Below are 16,860 nucleotides of genomic sequence, written 5' to 3'. Positions count from 1 at the left end.
CTGTCGCCGGTTTGTGGTTTGTCCCTCCTCGGACCACTGTCGGTCGGTACTCACCACTGCTGACCGGGAGCACCCCACAAGCCTTGCCGTTTCAGAGATGCTCTGACCCAGTCGTCTGGCCATAACAATTTGGCCCTTGTCGAAGTCGCTCAGGTCTTTACTCCTGCCCATTTCTCCTGCATCCAACACATAGGCGGCACGGTGGCGCAGCGGTAGAGTTGCTGCCTTACAGCGCCGGAGATTCAGGTTCGATCCTGACTTCGGGCGCCGTCTGTACGGAGTTTGTACGTTCTCCCCGTGACTTGCGTTGGGTTTTCTCCGAGATCTTCAGTTTCCTCCCACACTCCAAAGACGTACAGGTGTGTAGGTTAATTGACTGGGTAAATGTAAAAATTGTCCCTCGTGTGTGTGTAGGATACTGTTAATGTGCGGGGATCACTGGGCGGCGCGGACTCGGTGGGCCGAAGGGCCTGTTTCCGCGCTGTATCTCTAAATCTAAATCAACTTCAAGAACTGACTGTTCACTTGCTGCCTAATATATCCCACCCCTTGACAGGTGCCATTGCAACAAGATAATCAATGTTATTCACTTTGCCTGTCAGTGGTCATAATGTTTTGGCTGATCGGTGTAGTAATGGTGTTTGTTGTGAGCAGCTGTGGGTTGTGTATGCTGCGTTCCAGCTCCCAATTCACTGCCAGTCTCCAGTTCAGTTTCAGTTTATTGCAGCGTGTGGAAGCTTTTGTTGCGTGCTAACCGGTCAGCAGAAAGGCAACACATGATCGCAATCGAGCCGTCCACAGTGTACAGGTACGCAATAAAGTGTACAGGTACTCACTGGGATTTAGAAGATTGAGGGGGGGGATCTTATAGAAACTTACAAAATTCTTAAGGGGTTGGACAGGCTAGATGCAGGAAGATTGTTCCCGATGTTGGGGGAGTCCAGAACAAGGGGTCACAGTTTAAGGATAAGGGGGAAGTCTTTTAGGACCGAGATGAGAAAGTTTTGTTTCACACAGAGAGTGGTGAATCTGTGGAATTCTCTGCCACAGAAGGTAGTTGAGGCCAGTTCATTGGCTATATTTAAGAGGGAGTTAGATGTGGCCCTTGTGGCTAAAGGGATCAGGGGGTATGGAGAGAAGGCAGGTACGGGATACTGAGTTGGATGATCAGCCATGATCATATTGAATGGCGGTGCAGGCTCGAAGGGCCGAATGGCCTACTCCTGCACCTACTTTCTATGTTTCTATGTTTCTAAAGGGAATGACGTTAATAACGTCCAGTGTAAGATAAAGCCAGTAAAGTCCGATCAAAGATAGCCCGAGCATCTCCTATGAGGTCGATGGTAGTATAGGACTGTTCTCGAGTTGCGGTGGGATTGTGCTGGGATTGTATTGGGGGCTAAGCTGTATCGGTGGAGATAGGTCCGGTCCAAAGAACCAACTGAGTTGGACAGCCCGTTATCACTTTGCAGAATGACTGTCATGGGTTTTTACGAGGCTGGAAATAACAGCTGATGGAAGTGCTGGCGTTACTCGAGATGTGTTACACATTTTCTCATCTGCTGACAGGTTTTAGTTGCTGATCGTGTCTTTTTGACAGCCATGCTCCCTGCCTCCCAGCACAGAGGTCGCGAGGAATCGGCTCAGTCAGGAACAGAAATAAAAAACTGATGTTACTTTAAAAATGTGGTTAAACACCCCTCTGTCCACTTATTCAGAAGGCCGACACTTGGAAATGACGGGATCTCCGTGCAGGTCTTTGGAATTACTGAAGCCAATTAACCGACAAACCCGTCGAAAGGAACTGCAGGCTAATACTGAAGATAGACAGAGAGTGCTGGGGTTAGCCACAAACCTGTACGTCTTTGGAGTGTGGGAGGAAACCGGAGCACCCGGAGAAAACCCACGCAGTCACAGGGAGAACGTACAAACTCCGTACAGACAGCGCCCGTAGTCAGGGTCGAGCCCGGGTCTCTGGCTCCGCAAGGGCAGCAACTCTACCGCTGCGCCACCGTGCCACTTCCTTTGATCACAAACTTCCCTCACTTTCGAGATGTCATCACGAATTGGGTGGCACGGTGGCGCAGCGGTAGATTTGCTGCCTCACGGTGCTCAGAGACCCGGCTTCGAGTGCTGTCTGTACGGAGTTTGTACTTTTCTCCCTGTAACTGCGTGGGTTTTCTCCAGGTGCCCCGGTTTCCTCCCAAAGTCCAACGAACTACAGGTTTGTCGGTAACTCCAGCACTCTCTGTCTATCTTCAGTGTAAGCCTGCATCTGCAGCTCCTTTCTACAGGTTTGTAATAATAATAATAATAATAATAATACATTACATTTATATAGCGCTTTTCATATACTCAAAGACGCTTTACAGGGATTTAGAGAACATAGGGAAGTGAATAAATAGATAAATAAGTAAACGAACAGAGAAAGTAGACAGAAGGTGAGGTGACCTTCAGTGGTTGAAGGCAGTACTGAACAGGTGAGACTTCAGTGATGTTTTGAATGTGGTGAGTGTGGAGGAGTCTCTGACGGTTTTGGGTAGTGAGTTCCATAGGGTGGGAGCAGCGATGGAGAAAGCCCTGTCCCCCCAGGATCTGAGTTTGGTCCGGATGTGGGGGGATAGGAGATTGGCAGCAGCAGAGCGGAGGGTGCAGGTGGGAGTGTGCCTGTGGAGGAGGTCGGTCAGGTAGGATGTGGCCAGGTTATGGAGGGCTTTGTAGGTCATGAGGAGGATTTTGTACTGGATTCTCTGGGGGATGGGGAGCCAGTGGAGTTTGTAAAGGACGGGGGTGATATGGTCACGGATCGGGGAGTGGGTGAGTAGACGGGCAGGTTAATTGACTACGGTAGATTGTACCTAGTGTGTAGGACAGTTCTGTACGGGTGACTGTTGATCTGTTTCCACGCTGCAGCTCTAAAACTGAAACTAAATTGGTGTCGGGATTGGTTTATTGTTGACATGTTTTTCATTTGAGTTTAGTCATGACACACAGCATGGAATTAGGCCCTTGCCATCCACTGAGTCCAGGCTGACCATCAATCACTTGTTCACTCCAGTTCTATGTTGCCCCATGGTCCCATCCACTCCCTACACATTAGGGGCAATTTTACAGAGGTCAACCACAAACCCGCATGTCTGTTGGAAACCCACAAGGTCACAGGCATGAACGTGCAAACTCCACACAGGCAGCAACCGAGGTCAGTCAGGATCGAACCAAGGGTCTCTGACGCTGTGAGGCAGTGGCCCTACCAGCTGCCCCACTGTACCACAATAGACAATAGACAGTAGGTGCAGGAGGAGGCCATTCGGCCCTTCGAGCCAGCACCGCCCTTCAATGTGGTCATGGCTGATCATTCTCAATCAGTACCCCGTTCCTGCCTTCTCCCCATACCCCCTGACTCCGCTATCCTTAAGAGCTCTATGCAGCTCTCTCTTGAATGCATTCAGAGAATTGGCCTCCACTGCCTTCTGAGGCAGAGAATTCCACAGATTCACAACTCTCTGACTGAAAAAGTTTTTCCTCATCTCAGTTCTAAATGGCCTACCCCTTATTCTTAAACTGTAGCCCCTTGTTCTGGACTCCCCCAACGTACAGTTAGATATAGCGAAAGACTTTGCCTGCTACCCAGTCAAATCGTGCTGTACAGAAGTACCAATTAAGCCATACATAGGAAGTGCAGAGAAAAATAACCAGCGTGAAGAATCTTGCAACTGCGGAGAAAGTGCAGATTTTTTTTAAAGTACAATGGCTGAAAAGAGGTAGGGCGGGAGATCAGGACTGCATCCTCAGCTTACCTGAAGTCTGATCAGTAGTCTGATAACAGCAGGGAAGAATGGTGGTGTGAATCTGGTGGTACGTGCTATCAAGCTTCTGTATCTCATGCCCAAAAGGAGAGGGGAGAAGAAGGAATAATCGAGGTGCATGTGGTTCTTGAATACATCAACTGTCCTCTTAAGGCAGAGTGAGGTGTAGATGGAGTCGATGGTGGGGGTGGGGATGGGTTTGGGGGAGGGGGAGCTGGTTTGGGAGATGGACTAGGCTGCGTCCACAACTCTCTGCAATTTCTTGTGGTCTTGGGCAGTGCTGATGCCAAACCAATCTGCGATGGATCCCAGTAGAACGCTCTTCATGGTGCAACTATAGAGATGGTTACGGTAGTCACTGTTGAACTTCATTCGCCACAAGTACAACGAGGAGAGATTGACGTGTACGCCTTTCCCCGTGTTCCGCGTTGCTCTGTGGGTTGCTGTGCTCTCCCATGTTCTGACCCTGTTTTTTTGTGTGTGTGCCTTGTGCTTTGCAGAATGGGCTCGATGCCCTGCACCTGGCATCCAAGGAAGGGCACGTCAAGGTGGTGTCCGAGCTGCTGCACAATGGCATCGACCTGGAAGCCGTGACCAAGGTGAGGGAGGACGGACTGGCAGCAAACTGCGCCTGGCAATGAGGGAAAACACAGAACGTAGAACGTAGAACAGCACAGGGCTTGGGCGGCTTACAACCGCTTACAACCGCACGGTGGCGCATCGGTAGAGTTGCTGCCTTACAGCGAATGCAGCGCCAGAGACCCGGGTTCGATCCCGACTACGGGCGCTGTCTGTGCGGAGTTTGTACGTTCTCCCCGTGACCCGCGTGGGTTTTCTCCGAGATCTTCGGTTTCCTCCCACACTCCAAAGACGTACAGGTTTGTAGGTTAATTGGCTTGCTAATTGTAAAAATTGTCCCTAGTGGGTGTAGGATAGTGTTAATGTGCGGGGATTGCTGGCAAGCGCGGCCCAGTGGGCCGAAAGGCCCTGTTTCCGCGCTGTACCTCTAAACTAAACTCAACCCAGTCGCGTGCAGTCGAGCCCCTTACAAACCAGCGGCAGAAACATTGAAAGTCGGTGCAGGAGGAGACCATTCAGCCCTTCGAGCCAGCATCGCCATTCAGTGTGATCATGGCTGATCATCCAAAATCGGTACCCGTTCCTGCTTTTCCCTCCATATCATATCATATCATATCATATCATATCATATCATATCATATATATACAGCCGGAAACAGGCCTTTTCGGCCCACCAAGTCCGTGCCGCCCAGCGATCCCCGTACATTAACACTATCCTACACCCACTAGGGACAATTTTTACATTTACATTTACCCAGCCAATTAACCTACATACCTGTACGTCTTTGTATCCCTTGATTCCTTTAGCCCGAAGAGGTAAATCAAACTCTCTCTTGAAAACACCCAGCGAATTGGCCTCCACTGCCTTCTGTGGCAGAGAATTCCACAAATTCACAACACTCTGGCTGAAAAAGTTTTTCCTCATCTCAGTCCTAAATGGCCTCCCCCTTATTCTTAAACTGACCCCCCTGGTTCTGGACTCCCCCAACATCAGGAACATTTTTCCTGCATCTAGCCTGTCCAATCCCTTCAGAATTTTTTTAATGTTTCTATAAGATCCCCTCTCATCCTTCTAAATTCCAATGAATACAAGCCCAGTCGACCCATTCTTTCATCATAGGTATTTATTCACAAAATGCTGGAGTAACTCAGCAGGTCAGGCAGCATCTCAGGAGAGAAGGAATGGGCGATGTTTTGGGTCGAGGCCCTTCTTCAGCCTGACCTGCTGAGTTACTCCAGCATTTTGTGAATAAATATCTTCAATTTGTACCAGCATCTGCAGTTATTTCATACATTCTTTCGTCATATGTCAGTACCCCCGTTCCTGCTTTCTCCCCGTATCCTTTGATTCCTTATGAACATTGATTTCTCTAATTTTACGCACCCCGGCATTCCCTCCCTCTCTTCCCCACACCTAGCTGTCTTACTAGTCCCACTGTTCACATCCCTGTATCCCTCTCAATATCACCTCTTCCCCAGCCAACAATGGACCATTATAGTCGCTGCCCTTCCTTTCTCGTCTGTTGACAACCCTGCTTTGTTCTGGCCCTTTTCCCACCTAAAGTTACCCTCCCCTTCTACTTTCAGTCCGAAGAAGGGTTCCGACCCGAAACATCACCCATCCTTTTCCTCCACAGGTGCCTCCTGACCCACTGAGTCACTCCAGCACTTTGTGTCTGTCTTCGGTAGAACTGCACACCACAGGGCCCTTCAGCCCACAATGACAGTGGCGAACACGATGCCTCGTTAAACGCCTGTACACGATCCACATACCTCTATTCATGTCCCTATCTAAAAGCCTCTTAAACACCACTGCTCTCTCCACAAATGCTGACTGCCCCCGTGGGTATTCCCAGTCATTGTTGTGGATCCTGGAACGACTGGACAATGGCAGGAATAGGACAACTCTCACTGATCTTCCCAGCCCATCACCCAATCCTTCCCTCCTCCAAGTTATTTTGCACTGGCTCCAGCTGTCTGCGTGCCTTTATATGTTCATAAGATCGTAGGTGATTGGAGCAGAATTAGGCCATTCGGCCCATCAAGTCTACTCCGCCATTCAATCGTGGCTGATCTATCTCCCCCCTCTCAACCCCATTCTCCTGCCTTCTCCCCGTTACCCCTGACACCCGACTCCGCCATTCAATCGTGGCTGATTTATCTCCCCCCTCTCAACCCCATTCTCCTGCCTTCTCCCCATTACCCCTGACACCCGCACTTAATCACAAATCTATCTCTGCCTTAAAAATATCCATTGACTTGGCCTCCACAGCCTTCTGTGGCGATGAGTTCCACAGATTCACCTCCCTCTGAATGAAGAAATTCCTTCTCATCTCCTTCCTAAAGGTACAGTACATCCTTTGATTCGGAGGCTGTGACCTCTGGTCTGGACTCTCCCAGTGCGGCCTGATGCCGTGTTGTGTATGTTCACCTTGTCACTGAACATAATGGGGGAGTGGGCCTCCATTGACTGCCTTCAGTGAAGTGATGGATCTGTGATATTTACAACACTAATCCTTGCTGCAACGTGTCTGATATGCTGCAGAATTTATAGTGTTCGCAGCCTGAATTACACTACAACCGAACATAAACCTTGCAGGGGCACGATATTGACTGGAGAGTACGCTGAGGCATTGCGGAGACAAGGTGAAGTGATTTATCCATGCACCCTGGTGAAGTCACGCTGCTGCAAGACACTGGGGACCACAGAATCCCAGAGGCGGTCCTTTTCCTGGGCCATTTTCAGTGGGCCAGTTCAGTGGGCCAGTTCCTGGGCCAGTTTAGAGATACAACGTGGCCCTTTGGCCCGCCGAGTCCGCGCAGACCAGCAATCCCCGCACATTAACACTATCCTACGCCCACTAGGCACAATTTTTACAATTTTAACAAAGCCAATTAACCTAAGAACCTGTGTGACTTTAGAGTGTGGGAGGAAACCCGAGATCTCGGGGGGGGGAAACCCACGCAGGTCACGGGGAGAACGTACTGACAAGCACCCGTGGTCGGGATTGAACCCGGGTCTCTGGCGCTGTGAGGCAGCAACTGTACCGCTGCGCCACCGTGCCGCCCCAGTGCGAGGGACGACCCTGGATTATCTTGAAACGAGACTGAATTGTGCAACCCATGTGTGCCCTGGTCAAGGTGAGGTTTGTGGGCAAAGGAAGGCAGTGGGAGCTGTGCTACCATCTACGCAGGGCTGGGTGGAACAGATGGCCAACTCTGCTGCACAGAAGGTTCGTTGGTTACGACTGCTTCTTCGGTCTAGAGTTGTTCCAGTTTCGGTTTAGTATATTATCACGCTTACCGAGGTACAGTGAAAAGCTTTTGCTGCCTGCTATCCAGTCAGCGGAAAGACAATACATGATTACATTCGAGCCATTTACAGTGTATAGATACATGATAAGGGAATAACCTTATTCGAAATCCGATCAAGTAAAGTCCGAGGGTCGCCATTGAGGTGGATAGTAGTTCAGCACAGCTCTCTGGTTGTGGTAGGATGATTCAGTTGCCTGATAACAGCTGGGAAGAAACTGTCCCTGAATCCGGAGGTGTGCGTTCCCACACTTCTGTATCTCTTGCCTGATGGGAGAGGGGAGAAGAGGGAGTGGCCGGGGTGCGACTGGTCCTTGATTGTGCTGCTGGCCTTGCCGAGGCAGCGTGAGCTATGAATGGTGTCAGCAGAAGGGAGGATGGTTTGTGACTGATGTGGGAGCTTTGTGTTGCAGAAGGGAAACACGGCTCTACACATCGCGGCCCTCGCGGGGCAGGAGCAGGTGGTGAAGGAACTGGTTGACTATGGTGCCAACATCAACGCTCAGTCCCAGGTAAGAGGCAACAGGCCGACAAGATGGTTGCAAGGACGTGCGCTCTCCCTCACCTCCAGTCCTCTACCCATGTTTGGAGCTGGGGCAGGGGCAAGCCCGCAATCAACATCCACCCAACATCTGGGCGCAGCGGTAGAGTTGCTGCCTTACAGTGCTTGCAGCGCCGGAGACCCGGGTTCGATCCCGACTACGGGCGCTGCCTGTACGGAGTTTGTACGTTCTCCCCGTGACCTGCGTGGGTTTTCTCCGAGATCTTCGGTTTCCTCCCACGCTCCAAAGACGTACAGCTATGTAGGTTAATTGACTGGGTAAATGTAAAAATTGTCCCTAGTGTGTGTAGGATAGTGCTAATGTGCGGGGATCGCTGGGCGGCGCGGACTCGGTGGGCCGAAGGGCCTGTTTCCGCGCTGTATCACTGAACTGAACTGAAGTAAAAATCTCTGTGGCGGAAACATCTGAGGTGTGAAACCAAGCGAGGCAAACCACGTCCCAGTCGACCCATCGTTACCAGCCCTGCATCACACCAATGCAGCTTAGTGGTAGTAAAGCATAACACCAATAATAGGTTGCAGTACCAGGCCGAACAAGTGCTGAACTCTGATGTCTCTCTCGTAGGTCACAAGTCATAGGAGCAGGATTAGTCCATTCAGCCCATTGAGTCCGCTCCGCCATTCAATCATTCCCCCTCTGCTCCATTCTCTTGCCTTCTCCTGCAAACCTTTGAACCTTCCTGCGTGTGCATGCCTTTCATAAGAGGAATAGTGAGGGTAAACGCACAGTCTTTTACCCAGAGTGGGGGATTTGAGAGCCAGCTGACTTAGGTTTAAGGTGAGAGGGGAAAAATTTAATAGGAACCTAAGGAGCAACCTTTTTGCACAAAGGGTGGTAGGTATCTGGAACGAGCTGCCGGAGGAGGTAGTTGAGGCTGGTACAATGACAACGTTTAAGAGACATGGATAGGCTAGGCTTCGAGGAATATGGGCTTTAACATCAGGAACTCGCAGTGTCGGGTTGAGACCGGTCGGGGGCTCCAAAAGCCGCACGAGGTTCGACCAGCCCCGACCTGGGGTAGATCGCCCGGCACGGGGGGGGGAGCTGAAACCCCCTCCCCCACCAATGCAGGAGCTTGATCGCCCTGACGAGGAAGGCCCACCGCCGGCTACGGGAGTCAACGGAAGGTTAGAGGCTCCCGACCGCAGGAGGACAAAGAAGGGAGAGATTGAACTTCCATCACAGTGAGGAATGTGGAGGAGTCACTATGGTGGATGTTCATGTTAAAATGCATTCTGTGTGTCCTGTTGCTTTTTACTAGAAACATAGAAACATAGAAAATAGGTGCAGGAGTAGGCCATTCGGCCCTTCGAGCCTGTACGCACCGCCATTCAATATGATCATGGCTGTTCATCCAACTCAGTATCCCGTACCTGCCTTCTCTCCATACCCCCTGATCCCTTTAGCCACAAGGGCCACATCTAGCTCCCTCTTAAATATAGCCAATGAACTGGCCTCAACTACCTTCTGTGGCAGAGAATTCCACAGATTCACCACTCTCTGTGTGAAAAAAAACGTTCTCATCTCGGTCCTAAAAGACTTCCCCCTTATCCTTAAACTGTGACCCCTTGTTCTGGACTTCCTGTTATGACTGGGTGGCAAGTGAAGTTCCTCGTATGTTGCAAAACATACTTGGCTAATAAAGTGTGATTGTGAAACGCAGGCAGGTGGGACTAGTGTAGATGGGGCATGTTGGTCGGAGTGGGCACGTTGGGCCGATGGACCTGTTTCCACACTGTTTGACTCTGTGACTCCAACTTGTAACACGGGCAGTTTGAGATTGTGCGTAACTCTTCCAACTGGAGGAATGTGCCACGCCAGACAAACAGATTAAAAACCTCAAAGCAGGTGAAAAACAGACATAGAGTGACAACACAGAGTATATTACAATGGCTGAACGTGTCGTTGGTACAAACCAGTGGCGTTCTAATCAGCTCCTCATTCATTTATCCTGGGGTATAAATAGTTCTAATTACCTCTTTTCATCACCTGTCCAATTAATCTAATATTGCTCCTTCGTGTGATTTATTAAAATCTCATTCATTTAATCTGGCAGTGAATTCCAAATCCCGTGTCTCGCTAGCAAAGAGCAAATAGCCGGTGAAACTCAAAAGGTCAGTAGTATCTGTGTAGGTAGGGGGATAGGTTTTTCAGGGCCGCACCTAACACAAGTGTTGGGGGTTATGGGGGGAAGGCAGGAGAACGGGGTTAGAAGGGAAAGATAGATCAGCCATGAGTGAATGGCGGAGTAGACTTGATGGGCCGAATGGCCTAATTCTACTCCTATCACGATAGCGCAGCGGTAGAGTTGCTGCTTTACAGCGAATGCAGCGCCGGAGACTCAGGTTCGATCCTGACTACGGGTGCTGCACTGTAAGGAGTTTGTACGTTCTCCCCGTGACCTGCGTGGGTTTTCTCCGAGATCTTCGGTTTCCTCCCACACTCCAAAGACGTACAGGTATGTAGGTTAATTGGCTGGGTAAATGTAAAAAATTGTCCCTAGTGGGTGTAGGATAATGTTAGTGTGCGGGGATCGCTGGGTGGCACGGACTTGGAGGGCCGAAAAGGTCTGTTTCCGGCTGTATATATATGACCTTATGAGGTCAGTAACATGTGTGTAAGCATTGGGATAGGATTTTCATCAGGACTCTCTCTCATCTTCACACCTCTCTACATGCAGATGTGTCCCTATTCTTCCATCTACTAGTGTGTCAATGGATCCTCAGCAGTGGCTCCATGTTGCATGAACCCCATTCCTTTTGCACGTCAGCACTGTTTAGTTTAACTTAGAGATACAGCGAGGAAACAGGCCCTTCAGCCCATCGAGACGACTCCCACCAATAATCGCCCGTGCACTACCTCTCTCCCGCACATTGGGGACAGTTTACAGAGGCCAATAAACCTACAAACCTGCACGTCTCCGGAATGTGGGAGGAAACCGGAGCACCCGGGGAAAACCCACGTGGTCACAGGGAGAACGTTGAAACTCTGCACAGACAGCACCCTCAGTCAGGATCGAACCTTGGTCTCTGGCGCTGTGAGGCAGCAGCTCTACCGCTGAGCCACTGTGCCTCCCTGTTCCATCAAAGTAAACCAATTTCCCAAGTCGCTAGCCTCCACAGGAGGTCATATTCTCGTGAATATCAGCAACTGTTGTAAAACTCTGATAGTGGGCACACGCTGAGGCCTATTCACATTCTGCAAGGGCTTCTGACCCCCTGTTCTGTCCCAAAACTGTTGTGATTAATGTTCTGCCAGATATTATTCTGACAATCTTGACAGCCTGCAGAGTTGCCCAGTTTAGTGTGGTTTATTATTGTCAATCGCACCAAGGTACAGTGAAAAGCTTTTTTTTGCTGTGTTCTGTCCAGTCAGTGAAAAGACCTGTACCTGATTACAATCTGAAGAAGGGCCTCGACCCGAAACGTCACCCATTCCTTCTCTCCAGAGACGCTGCCTGTCCTGCTGAGTTACTCCAGCTTTTTGTGTCTGTCTTCGGATTAAACCAGCATTAAATCAGTTCCTTGAAAATGATCACAGTGATTGATGATTGTATCATGAACCAAGGATGGTTCCATGATTACAATCAAGCCGTCCACTGTACACAGATACATGATTTATGCTGGCGGCCTTGCCAAGGCAGCGTGAAGTGTGGACGGAGTCAATGGAAGGGAGGTTGGTAGAGGTGGCGGTCTGGCCTATGTCCACAACACTCTGGAATTTCCTGCGGTTTTGGATGGAGCTGGTCCCAAACCATGTTGTGATGCATCCTGAGAGAATGCTTCCTAGGCCCACGCCAGTTAATGTTCTGTGCTCCTTCCCGCCCCAGTCATCTCTGCTCGGTGTCGGGGCCTCGAAGTTGGTGTGAGTCGGGCTGAGGTGAACAAAAGGGGGACCACTGAGAACTGAAGAAGGGTCTCGACCCGAAACGTCACCCATTCCTTCTCTCCAGAGATGCTGCCTGTCCCGCTGAGTTACCCCAGCTTTTTCTTGTCTATCTTCGGAGAACAAAGGGGGGGCCTGGTGTGGAGGGGGGGGGGGGGGGGGCAGGAAGGAGGGATGAGTACTTTTTATAACTTTGTCCATGCTTTTGTGGCAACTTCTTTGTGTACTTTGTAAGCAAAAACAGAATTTCCCAATAGCTAGACGCAAGTGGAAATAAAGTATAGGAAAAAAACCCCAGCAGACGCTGGTTTAAATCGAAGGTAGACACAATTTATTGTCACAAAATGCTGGAGTAACTCAGCGGGTCAGGCAGCATCTTGGGAGAGAAGGAATGGGTGACGTTTCGGGTCGAGACCCTTCTTCAGACTCAAGAAAAAGGGTGTCGACTCGAAACGTCACCCATTCCTTCTCTCCCAAGATGCTGCCTGACCCGCTGAGTTACTCCAGCATTTTGTGACAATAGATTATCATCGTGCAGCTGGAGATAGTTTGGTCTGTGGAGGAGCAGAGTTACTTCTGTCTGATTTTAAATAAATCAATCTCATCTTATTGCCCACAAATGCCATTTTGTAATTTGCCCCAATTCCTGGGTTATGGTATTATCATTCATATATAGAATGCATTTAGTGTAAGGGGATCATTTTACGTTTATGGAAAAGGAATTTTCTTTTCATTTATAATGGAATTGCTTATGTTCCTCTGGGCTTTTTCTAAGAGAACCGTATTGATCAAGTCTTGACGTTTTAAGCTGTTAAAGGAACATCATTTGTCTTCCAGCCTCCACTTAATGCAGCCAGCAGTCAGCTCATGTGCCTTGCTGATCAATAAACAACCTACTAATTATAGCACAGAGATAGGCAGCGGGAGAACATCTGATGTTGTTATTGGAAAGCTGGACTTCAAAGCTGAAGTTGGAGAGACCTGGAGTTTCTTAAGGAAGACTTGCCTTCATAATCAGAATCAGAATAAGAATCAGAATAAAATGTTATTGGCCAAGTATGTATACATACAAGGAATTTGCCTTGGTGCTTTGCTCGCGAGGATAGAAACACGATATACAGCAGACATTTAAAAATAAAACGTTATCATTTAAACATGTGAAAATAAAATACCAGAGTTAGAAGAGGCCTCAGACGTTTGGCTGTTGAGAGGAGCTACTGCTCGTGGGAAGAAGCTGTTTTTATGTCCGGCTGTGGCTGCTTTGACAGTCCGGAGTCGCCTTCCAGAGGGAAGTGCTTCGAAGAGTTTGTGGCCAGGGTGAGAAGGGTCAGAGGTGATCTTGCCCGCTCGCTTCCTGCCCCTTGCAGTGTACAGTTTGTCAATGGGGGAGAAGGTCGCAGCCAATAACTTTCTCGGCTGATCGAACGATGCGCTGTGGCCTCCGAATGTATGGTAGGTTAATCGTCTGACTACAGATTGGAAGCAGTATTAAGCATCTTGGAGTGAATTCATCAATTCATCCATTCATTAATTCACTCACTCATTCAATCTGAATTGAGAAAACTGTTCAAATTCAAGTGCTAGCCTCTGTAGATAAATGTGTCAGGGGTTATGGGGCGAAGGCAGGAGAATGGGGTTCAGAGGGAAAGATAGATCGGCCATGATTGAATGGCGGAGCAGACTTGATGGGCCGAATGGCCTAATTCTGCTCATTATTGTCACGTGTGCCGAGGCACAGTGAAAAGCTTTTGTTGCGTGCGAGCCAGTCGGCGGATAGACTACACGTGATTAATTATGGTAGAGCTGCTGTCTCATGCACCACCAACCCAGGTTCGTTCCTGACCTCATGTGCTGTCTGTGTGGAGTTTACAAGGTCTCCATGTTACTCTCCCCACATTCCCATTGACTACTCGTCCACTCACTAGGGGCGATTTACAGTGGCTGATTAATCCACATCTTTGGGACGTGGGGGGAAACCAGTGCACCCAGAGGAAACCCACGTGGTCACAGGGAGAAGGTACAAGAACAGTGATGTTTGCCAGCCTTGCCATGTTCCCAAACACTGGCGGCTGGAATGAGCATGCTCATGGATGGCCACGACGTAGTTTAGTTAAGTTTAAGTTTAGTTTATTGCCAAGGTACTTGACTACATGGGATTACACATGGAACAACACAATTAAGGGCGGCATGGTGGCGCAGGGGTAGAACTGCTGCTGAACAGTGCCAGGGATCTGGGTTTGATCCTGACTACGGGTGCTGTCTATATGGAGTTTGTACGTTCTCCCCGTGACCTGCGTGGGTTTTCTTCGAGATCGTCGGTTTCCTCCCACACTCCAAAGACGTACAGGTTTGAAACATATAAGATAATTAGGGGATTGGACACATTAGAGGCAGATAACATGTTCCCAATGTTGGGGGAGTCCAGAACAAGGGGCCACAGTTTAAGAATAAGGGGTAGGCCATTTAGAACGGAGATGAGGAAGAACTTTTTCAGTCAGAGAGTGGTGAAGGTGTGGAATTCTCTGCCTCAGAAGGCAGTGGAGGCCAGTTCGTTGGATGCTTTCAAGAGAGAGCTGGATAGAGCTCTTAAGGATAGTGGAGTGAGGGGGTATGGGGAGAAGGCAGGAACGGGGTACTGATTGAGAGTGATCAGCCATGATCGCATTGAATGGCGGTGCTGGCTCGAAGGGCTGAATGGCCTACTCCTGCACCTATTGTCTATAGAAGGGAACAATTCATTAACGGAGAATAATGCAAAGTTCACACACTTTGTCAGGTGGGTAAATGTTCTGCCTCGCAGTGTACTGGAGCCGACAATATCTGACCGGTCCCCACTGTGTATGAGTAGGTGGTCAGACACAAAATGCTGGAGTAACTCAGCGGGACAGGCAGCATCTCTGGAGAGAAGGAATGGGTGACGTTTCGGGTCGAGACCCTTCTTCAGACTGAAACGTCACCCACTCCTCTCCAGAGATGCTGCCTGTCCCGCTGAGTTACTCCAGCATTTTGTGCCTATCTTCGATTTAAACCAGCATCTGCAGTTCCTTCCTGCACCTACGAGTAGGGTTTGTGCTTTGGTTGTGCACCTGATGTTTTCTGCACGCTTTGTGTTCACACAGAAAGGGTTCACTCCACTCTACATGGCCGCTCAGGAGAACCACCTGGACGTGGTCAAGTTTCTGCTGGAGAATGGCGCCAACCAAAACGTAGCAACAGAGGCAAGTCTCAGCTCGGTTCTGTCCTCAGCGCCAACCCCCCCCCGTCCTTGCCCCGATGTTAAGGGTCCGCACTGTGAACCATGCGTGCGCCTAGAGGGGCTCTCCCTCACTCCACAAGGCCCGTGCTCACCCCAACGTCCTCCGAAGTGTCATCTTCACTGAGAGTGGCGTCACCTTCCCCTGAAAGTGGTGTCGCTGGTAGACAGGGTGGTCATGAAGGCTCGAGGCACATTGGCCTTCATCGGTCAGAGTGTCGAGTGTGGGATTCATTGCCTCAGGTTCATTTCGCCCAGAGAGTTGTGAATTTGTGGAATTCTCTGCCACAGAGGGCAGTGGAGGCTAATTCACTGGGTGGATTTAAAAGAGAGTCAGATAGAGCTCCTGGGGCTAGCGGAATCAAGGGATGTGGGGAGAAGGCAGGCAAGGGTCCACTGTGGATGATCAGCCATGATCATAATGAATGGCGGTGCTGGCTCGAAGGGCCAAATGGCCTCCTCCAGCAACTATTTTCCATGTTTCTATGTTTCTAGAAGTTGGGAGGCCATGCTACAGTTGCACAAGACACATTGTTGTTTTTGTATTTTGTCCCAGGATGGATTCACCCCCCTGGCGGTGGCGCTGCAGCAGGGCCACGAGAACGTGGTGGCCATCCTCATCAACTACGGGACCAAGGGGAAGGTGTGCCTCCCTGCCCTGCACATAGCTGCCCGCAACGACGACACGCGCACGGTGGCCGTCCTCCTGCAGAACGACCCCAACCCTGACGTGCTGTCCAAGGTAAACGCTCGCCACGGGTCAGCAACTCTCCGCCGGGCCGGGTTCCAGATGCAGGACCCCTCAATATGACCCCCTGGATAGGACAGGGCATGACAGCACAAGAGCGTGCGGCACGGCGGCGCAGCGGTAGAGTTGCTGCCTTACAGCGAATGCAGCGCCGGAGACCCAGGTTCGATCCTGACTACGGGCGCCTTCTGTACGGAGTTTGTACGTTCTCCCCGTGACCTGCGAGGGTTTTCTCCTAGATCTTCGGTTTCCTCCCACACTCCAAAGACATGCAGGTTTGTAGGTTAATTGGCTGGGCAAATCAAAAAATTGTCCCTAGTGGGTGTAGGATAGTGTTAGTGTGCGGGGATCGCTGGGCGGCACGGACCCGGTGGGCCGAAGGGCCTGTTTCTGCGCTGTATCTCGATAAAAAAAGACCGGTCGGCACGGTGGCGCAGCAGTAGAGCGACTGCATCCCATAAACCCGGTGCCGGATAATGGGACCCTGATTCAAGCTCTCCACAGTAACTACTGGAACTAGACTCAAAGGGAGCGTCGGTAGGAGAGTCCGTCTCGGTTACACCACCAAATGCATTTCCGCCACCCACTGAATTTGAAACAGGCACAGTGACGTAGTGGTAGAGCTGCTGCCTTACAGCGCCAGAGACACGGGTTTAATCCTGATTACGGGCGCTGTCTGAGCGGAGTTTGTACGTTTGTACGTTCTCCCCGTGA

At 50.2% G+C, this 16,860-nt stretch overlaps 1 protein-coding gene across 2 annotated transcripts in view; it reads left to right on the top strand.

Moving 5' to 3' along the window:
* LOC144610464 (ankyrin-1-like) overlaps positions 1–16,860 on the top strand; it is a 205,171-nt gene that overhangs the window by 43,550 nt on the left and 144,761 nt on the right. For both annotated transcript variants that reach the window (XM_078429192.1, XM_078429191.1), the window contains exons 3-6: positions 4,307–4,405; positions 8,111–8,209; positions 15,265–15,363; positions 15,955–16,140. In XM_078429192.1, the coding sequence (XP_078285318.1) occupies positions 4,307–4,405; positions 8,111–8,209; positions 15,265–15,363; positions 15,955–16,140 (483 nt within the window). The remainder of the gene's footprint in view (positions 1–4,306; positions 4,406–8,110; positions 8,210–15,264; positions 15,364–15,954; positions 16,141–16,860) is intronic.

Source organism: Rhinoraja longicauda, chromosome 36 (assembly GCF_053455715.1).
Source record: "Rhinoraja longicauda isolate Sanriku21f chromosome 36, sRhiLon1.1, whole genome shotgun sequence".
In the NCBI taxonomy this organism is placed as follows: domain Eukaryota; kingdom Metazoa; phylum Chordata; class Chondrichthyes; order Rajiformes; family Arhynchobatidae; genus Rhinoraja; species Rhinoraja longicauda.
This window is presented reverse-complemented; position numbering and strand designations above follow the sequence as displayed.